Source organism: Solea senegalensis, linkage group LG12 (assembly GCF_019176455.1).
Source record: "Solea senegalensis isolate Sse05_10M linkage group LG12, IFAPA_SoseM_1, whole genome shotgun sequence".
Classification (NCBI taxonomy): Eukaryota; Metazoa; Chordata; class Actinopteri; order Pleuronectiformes; family Soleidae; genus Solea; species Solea senegalensis.
In genome coordinates, this window is record NC_058032.1 from 7,013,513 (window position 1) to 7,022,155 (window position 8,643).

Consider the following 8,643-nt stretch of genomic DNA (forward strand, 5'->3'; position numbering starts at 1 on the left):
CTCATGAGCACGGCATTAACATAAAGCATCTCCAACACTAACTTTTCTTGTAGCTCCAACAGAAACAATGGTTTCACTCCGTTGGGGATTTGAGTTGCACCATATAAACCCTTCAACATGTCTCCGTAGCGTTGGCACAAAACCTAATTAACGTCTGCTAATCAAACGCACACTGTAGTCGTGCAAAAAAGTCAAACATTGTCTCCAATGTGTGCAAGTCCGTCCCTGATTTGTTCTGCACCAGACGGAGGGTAAGAAGGCAAAAAAATTCACTGCTCTTCTCGCAGCTTCGCTCACGCATAGAGTGGCAATTCAAATTATTCATGGGCCCCTAACTCCCCAGCGGTTTTGTTTTATTGTTAAAGTGTGTCAAAGTTTGTTTTTGTCTCTGCCAACAGATGTGGTGTCTGTCCCAAAAGCCTTAAAGCTGTGATTCCTTCTTTATATCTTTCCCTAGTTAACCACGTCTTTCAACAGTCGTGGGGAGTTTTGTGCAAGGGATGAAATAATTATGCTGAAATCGGACATAAATGATTAAAATGTAAAAAAAAAAAAAAAATGTCACGCCTGAATAAAGAAGTGAATCACTGCTAAAATCCCATTGTTGTGGAAAAATATTGTGCACCAGATTCAGGATATACTTTACAGAGCATCCTGGGAAAATGCTTACATTTCTTTAATCTGAAATAAACCACTGAATAAATATTCAGATTGATCTGAACATCTTAACTGTAATTTTTACACAACCCCCACACTACTCAGCCCAATCTTTTGACAACAGAATTATCATCAACATGTTATTGGAGCCCAATAACCACAACGTCGTGTAACTTGCCAGAGGATATTGTGGGAACAGTCGAGCACAGAATCACCACAGGGCATTGCACTAACACAATAGAGGATTTTCAAATCTGACTTGATTTTAAAAAACGTGGGCGACCACAGACGCAACAGACTTTGTAACCGATTCTCAGTGTCTTAATCCTGAGAAACCACAGACTGCACAAACGAGTCATGACGCAGGACCACACACTTTGGCGTTTAATGAAACGATTTTCGAGTGGAGATTCCCAGGATTTGGGGTCTCACAGAAACTCACGTGACATGGAGGCGGACTGTCGTCGTTAATTACTGTTGTTTGGATGATTTTTTGTGCTGATAGAAGACTGAGAAGACAGAACCATCTTGGTTTGTTCAAGTTACGGTTGAAAGTAAATGTCATTTGCCAGGATAGCTTCCACAGTTTTTACCTAGCCTGGTGGTCAGATTAGAAAATAAGGTGAGATCTTCAACTGCCTATGGGAAGCCCACGGCCAAGTGGAATGGGAACTTGGCTTTTAACCGGATTCTGGTTCTGAGTGTTCACCAGGTCAAAAGCCTGGGGTACCCCTGAGCAAGGTACCCAACACCCATTGCTCCCAGGGCGCTGCTCAGTGGCTGCCAACTGCTCCTTCGAGGATAATCTGTTCATATCAACCTAAAATCAGAAGACAACCAAATCAGGACCAAAATCTGGCCAATTATCCTCTAGTGTGGGGCAGGCTTAAACCTAAGGTGTTAGTACAAAGCACTATTGACACTACACCATAAGAGGGTAATCGTGCAAACCCAGTGTAGAATAAAAGAGAAAAACAAGCAAGCAAAGACACTGAATGGGAAAGTAGAGTAGGTTTGTGAATAGCGAGTAGAGGAGCATTGTGGTAACGACAGAGCAGACTCACAAGTCTCTCCCTGCCCTCAGACAGACGCTCAGTGTGGGTGGTTGGCTCTCTGCAGTTATCTGAGCCATGTGGCAAATAAATTCATAGCATGCCACTCGCCACCCACACCAGCCCTGGTGGGCATTCCCTGCAGTGCAACACAGTGGGCACCTCACTATGTGGCACAGCCCGACCAAGCCCTGCACAATAGCTGATATTGTTATCAGTGTTGCTGACGCCGTAATCATGGAAAATCCACTTCATACCTGCACATAACCAGGAAGCACTGGTGACATTTGTGAGGATTCGGCAACACCCGAGACTCATGTTCGACTGCCAGAGCATTTGTTTTGATCGCACTATGAAACAGGCTGAGTTATACAAGAACAGGTAAAAACAAATACACAAATCTTCCGAATGTTTGGAAGTTTGTTGATCGTGCTGGAAAATAAAGAAGACTTTTTTTTATACTTTCTGTTCTGTGTGAAACCATGTTCTTTAACTTTTTTTTAAAACATGGGGATTTGTAAGTTGTTAGGGATGGAATTACAGCCTATTTAATGATGTCCTAAAAATATAAATGGTGTAAATAGAACTCTTGTGTCTTGCCTTAAATTCTTGAATTTAAGAAATCACATGGGAGTCGATTGGCAATTATGTTTACAAAATTGGGAGCTTGACCTTTCTGAGAAAAACAACTGTTGCACTCTGGGAGGACTAACCTGTGAATACTTTAAATATGTTTATTGCATATTATTGTATTGCACTTATTTGTATTTGTCTTCTGTTTTTCTCAGAATATAAAATGCATTATAATGAAGGTAAATAGATTCACACGACCAAACTCAAAGGCAGAGTGTTGTACAGACGGAGGAGCTGACATTTTCACAATGTGCAGCACACGGTTACAGTTAATAAATTTATAGCACGCCACATGAAAAGTGACAAAAATAGTTGTGTTAAGTGGGCGTGACGCTCCGATGGGCTGTTCCTGGAAAATGTCACATGCAACATTTCGTTCATTCTTTGAAATGAATCAATCAAGTGTCAAGTGATACACACACGCACACGCACACGCACACATACACACACACACACACACACACACACATACATACAGACATAAATTAAGTGTTTGTGAAAAAATGTTACTTCATTTTGACAGGTCAAGCAGAAATTAAGCTGCCATCAGCTTAATTTCTCTTACAAAAAAGTAAAATAGTAAGTAGTAATTGACCCAGAATGAAGGAATGAGGAACAAATTTCAGATCATTATCCTGTGACTGTCTGAATGATAACTGGTCGAATAATAACTCATTTTCTCTAATAATGAGTCTCTACTGAGCAACTGGCAGAAATACAGCTCTGAAACCTCCCACACTCACTGTACTTTCTTACACAGTAGATACAGATGGCTAAATGACCCCAGCAATATGTTTGTGTAAATAACAGTCTCTCTCTCTCTCGATAGAGAGAGAGAGAGAGAGACAGTTATTTACACAAACATATTTTATATATATATATATATATATATATATATATATATATATATATACATACATACATACACACATACATACATAAATAATCATATTCAAAATCGTATATTGGTGATTATGACAAACACAAAGCAGCAAGATGCACTGAATATGCTTCAGTCCATCTCAGTGGTGTCTCTCAATACTGCAAAGAGACTTGAAACCACATCCTCATTTAAACACAAAAGCAATGAAAACAGCACGTCAGTAACACATGTGACGCAGCGAGTGTGCGTGCATGTGTGTGTGGAGAGAGAGACGCTCGCTGTGTCGATGATTTTACCATCTACAAAAAAAATGTCAAACCTCTAACCCAACGTTATCAACGCCGAGTCCAATTAGCAGAGTGACAATGTGTCACGCTGATAAATTCTCTGTACCACTGCCAGCTATAAATATGTTGTTGTGCAATTTACTCATTATCTTAATTTGTTCTCAGAAATAGCAGCATGTGTTTTCAAATCATCATTTATTTATTTATTTTCCTCCCCCTGGCTCAAGGGATGGCAGTGTCAGTCACTCCACTCCTATGTGATCCAAAGTGGCATGTTTCTCACTGACTATTGAATAGACTTCTCTCTCTAACATTTATGTTCCACAGAGGAATCGGAAACATCAAATCACAATGAGAATACATTACTAATGCCCGGGGGGTGCTCCATTATCACTAAAATAACACCCAACAAGATTATCAAGATTATCAACAGATAAAATATGTGCTCAGTAGGAAATACGAGGCTTTACGTTCAGTTTAAATGAAACTTAAACAGTTTATGAGAGAATGACTGTACATGACATATTGCACATGGATTATTGTACCAGGCATTTTGTTAACACACAAATGATGGATAATGTATGGATCGTCATTACATACAATTACATGGATTCAAGTCCCTCTCAGAAAGAGTATTAGGGCCACATGTGAAGAAAAAATGTAATCTCAACATGTCGAGTTTAAATCTCGACATGATATTCCATCTTTATTCTTGAAGTTTCGAGTTCAACATTTACATTTACAATGTCTCACTTCCTTTAGTGCTAATGAGCAAATGCTAACTTGCAAAAACAGCAAAATAACATACATTTGCTGTTAAATGTTAACATGCCAACATGAGTATGTTGGACTGGAGCCTTGATCCATGTCCACACTGGTGTCATGCACAGTGTGTAATGGCTGCAGCATGTTTGTGGTGGTGCTTCTGCTCAGACTTTTATTCCAGCAATGTTTTAAAAAATGTGTCAAAATAGAAAAATAATGCTCAGCTCATACACCTGTGTCTAAAATACTGACAAAACGCCTCAAGGATAATCCTAAACGCTATCTTGTTTAGAAATCTCTCACTGAAAATTCAGCATGAGGGACTCAACTTCAAACCACTCAAGTTCCAATAAAGGGATAATGCAAGAGAAACTTAAAAGGATAGAAGAAAGCCGCCATGACTTTCATTACGAATGGAAACTCAGCCATCTGTCAATCACTGCCAGACAGGCTATTACAGAGCCAGTCGTCTGCACTTGTCCAGCCGCTGGCATTAAAGACAGTCAGACGTTTCCTCTGGACAGATCTCACCCACAAGGTTAGACAGCTTCTCACTGAAGCTCTCTCTCATTCATCTTCCTCTTTCCTCTCCGCCCCTCCCATTTCCCAGCCACCCCATCTCTCCTCTGTGATGATTTCATTTCCACCAAACTCCCTTTCTCTCACCCTTTTTAAGAGCGCTCATTGATTTCCATTAATTTAGTCTAAACAAGAGTGTTGTCTCTAACCTTAACCATCACAACAATTCAAATCTAACCCCTCAACTTAACCAGTTCCTCAGAAATGAGGTTCTGCCTGATTGGGAGCAGGTTTTGGTCTCCATGAGGACTACCGGTCCTGACAAGGTCAGTGTTAATGGCAGAAAATGTCCTCGGGAGGTAACAAATACAATCACACACACACTCGAGCACAAACAGCCACTGCGAGCCATCCATAGTGATCTCATTACACAGGACTGCAGGGGGAAACTGTCCTAAACCATTTCACATCTATCCTTCCCTAACACACCCCCCCACCACCAGGAACCACTGCACCCTGCTTCCTCCAGATATATCAGGGTCAAGTAAGCAATTAAGAGGCCAATGGTCTAAACAGGATGCCAGATGAATTGAAAGAAATGAAGCAGCAAGCATGGACAGTTTCCAATTAAGCATCAAAGAACAACACGACTGCCCTCTAACTGTTTTGCACCAGCAGTCCTCTCTCCGGTACAACTCACATAATGGCGTAAAAAGATGAGCACAGAAAAATGCATTAATGTTAACAAAAAATGTTTTTATCTAATTGCGGGTAAACTGACCATGAATGACAGCAAGAGGAATCGTGAGGAGGGAAATGAAAAGCAAACACAGACAAGTGTCAGAGAGACACACATGAGGTTTCTGTACTCATATATATGCCCACACATGAGCAGCTGCCACAGTAATTAAAAGTACAGTACTCGCTTAATATTCAGCGAGCAGAAAAACAAATTACTGAGTTAAGAGAGCAGTTAAGAGTCTTTATTAAATGGCAACTGGTGAAGTCAGAAAGCTGTAAGATCAGCCTTTATTAGTTGAATTATACGTCGGTGTAAAATCGACTGGGAGTTTGCAAACAGTGAATAATAAAAACCAAGTGACTGATGGTCAACAGTTATTAAAAATTTAATTTAAAATGATTAAGTGTGCCATTAAAGTGGTCCAAATGAAACCCGGCGTAACATTGAATTACATCATTACCTTCACCACGGATTGTTAAAGTAAAGGACTGACTTTGACGACATTTTTTGATGTCGGGGATATCGGCAATGTTAACATGTAATTTCCCTTCAATCCAGTTAATATCATTCGAATTAGGGATTAAAACTTCACTGTTTTCATGGAAATAAAAATAAGTAATTTGATTTTATGATATGCACATGCACGCATCAAGCAATTTGTTAGAAGAAACTATTTTAAGACGCAAAGAGTTGTCCGGCTGTCCAAAAATAGCAATGGAAGAAGCTTCACTTCCATCTGTATCGTAAGCAAACACTTGTTGTCACTGCAAGCCCTCAGATAATATTTCCCGGCTGCTTATCCCGTCGCTGTGAACCATCAATTTCATTTCCCTCCACTCTTGCATCTGTGACTTTCATTTCTGTTTATAGTCTCTTTTTTTTTATATTGGGTCTTTACACAATACTTTTGTTTCTTCTTTTCTGTGTAATTAATCTACAAGCTGAGCACTTCACACTGCTCCTACGTTTGATTAATGTGGGGTAGAGAGGGCAGGAGGATATTTACATCAATCCAAGCACATTTAATTTACAGCCCTATCATTCGGAAGTCTTTTAAAGTCTCCGTAAAGTGATAAAAATATCACTTCTGACTTTGTCACCCCACTTAAAATATGTCAGTAACTTCCTAATCAAATGTGAGGGATAAAAAAGTTGCTTAGTCTTATTTCCTGCAACATCAAAAGCAGAAATGTGTCACATTTTGTGAAGCGCATACATGTGATGATTGAACTCTCTGAATCTAGTTATAGATTCGAAATTGTGAGGTTTAGAAATGCCACAGCCGTTGCCATAGAGCTGAGAATCAAACCTGTATTTGACAGAAAGGTGTAAAACTTCATCCCAAACAACTCGAACTCACAGATACCGTACACATAACGTCTTTGAAAACATTCATCCCATCGGACCCATCCATTACAGTGTGAACCGCTTCTTACCGAATGTTGTGGGACTTCCGCTTGATCTCATTCCAGCAGAGGTTCATGTCTTCTGTTTGGTGCAGACCACCTCCTCTCAGTCTGCAGCACTCAGTCCCCTCCTCCTGCCCCTCACCGTCCACCGTGGACTGGCACGGCACACAGTGGCATCCCGGCCACGAGGGCCGCCCCGCAGCTGCAACACACACACACGGGAGGAAGAGAAAAACAGCAGGAGATTTAATAATAATAATTAACATGGCAGACACTATGTCACCACACCCTCCATCCCTTTAACTGACACAGGCAGTTGATCCCAAAATCATTGTTCTATTTTTCAGTGAAATAACTAAATGAAGCTACTTTGGTTACCAAGTCAAGCAAGGTGAACAAACAGACAGTCCGTGCCAGTGCACAATTCCCCAGGAATACTGTGTTTGTCCTGATTACTGCAACAAAAAGCTAATAAATCCCCTAATTCCACATAGTATTATTAGACAAAGTTTATAGTTAAGTGGAGTATTGTGGCTGTTCTCTTTCTGCCGCTAAATAATCCATCCATTTGTTGTGTATAAGCTCTGGAGAAAGTTTGCAACGATGACGCCTGCTATCTTAAATGCGAGCGCGTTAGCGGGAAAGTCCGCTAGCTTAAATGCTAACGTGTTAGCGATAACGTCCGCTAGCTTAAATGCTAACGTTTTAGCGATAGAGTGTGCTAGTTTAAATGCTAACGTGTTAGCGATCAAATCCGCTAGCATAGCAGAAGTGATATCGGCCTTGGCATTACCAGAAACATCTGTCTTCGTTAACAGCTGCGATTTAGTTCTTCTGCAATGTGTTTTTTCTTGTGAAGCAGCAGTGACAGTGAGGAGCCTCAGCAGCAGCTGCATATTAAGTAGCCATGTGTTTCCTCTGTGATGAGCAGCTGATGTAAAAAATAAATAAATAAATGTCTACCTGGTGGGTCACATATTGTTGATACATGCATGTGTTTAAGTCTTTAAACTTGTGGATTTACTGCTCAAATTTCACCATATATACGCATATCAAAAATGTGCCTGGGTTTTGATTCCCGATAGTTCCTGCTGAAATGGAAACATATATATACACACATATATAAATATATATATATATGTGTGTATATATATATATATATATACATACACATATATAGATAGATAGATAGATAGATAGATAGATAGATATATGTGTATATTGCTGTGTGCTTCCCTCAAAAACATATAAATCTATCCATTCCTAATCTATACTGTTTACAGATAAGGGTCTCAGGGGGAGGCGGAGTCAAGCCCAGCTGACCTTGAACAAGAGGCAGGTATACTGTAGGTCACCAGCCTATTGTTTATCACGTTAAAACTGAGAAAACGACACAGAGGAAAGCCAAACTGGGATTTGAACCAAGAACCAATTTTGATGTGAGGCACCAGTGTTAACCACCCTGCAACTATGTCACAAATGTCAGACATTTACAAATGCCACAGCACCTCTTTAGGTCAAGACCCAGACGAGGAGCACATTAATAACATTAATGTAAGACTGGAAAATTTATAGACTGTCAAGGGCAGAACCGCCAGCCCATCTGCCACGACTGAGGGACGGAGCAAAAATCAATCACAAATAGTAAAAAACTATAAATCAGCACACAGATTCCTCCACCAGTCCTTGCAGCAAT

The 8,643-nt window shown here is 40.2% G+C and overlaps 1 protein-coding gene across 1 annotated transcript in view; it reads right to left on the reverse strand.

Annotated features, from left to right (window-relative positions):
* The window catches only part of drp2 (dystrophin related protein 2), a 52,558-nt gene extending 45,485 nt beyond the window's left edge, over positions 1–7,073 (reverse strand). Inside the window, exon 1 of the mRNA XM_044041077.1 lies at positions 6,975–7,073. Coding sequence (XP_043897012.1) covers positions 6,975–7,021 — 47 coding nt within the window. The 5' untranslated portion in view covers positions 7,022–7,073. The remainder of the gene's footprint in view (positions 1–6,974) is intronic.
* Between the last annotated feature and the right edge of the window lie 1,570 nt (positions 7,074–8,643).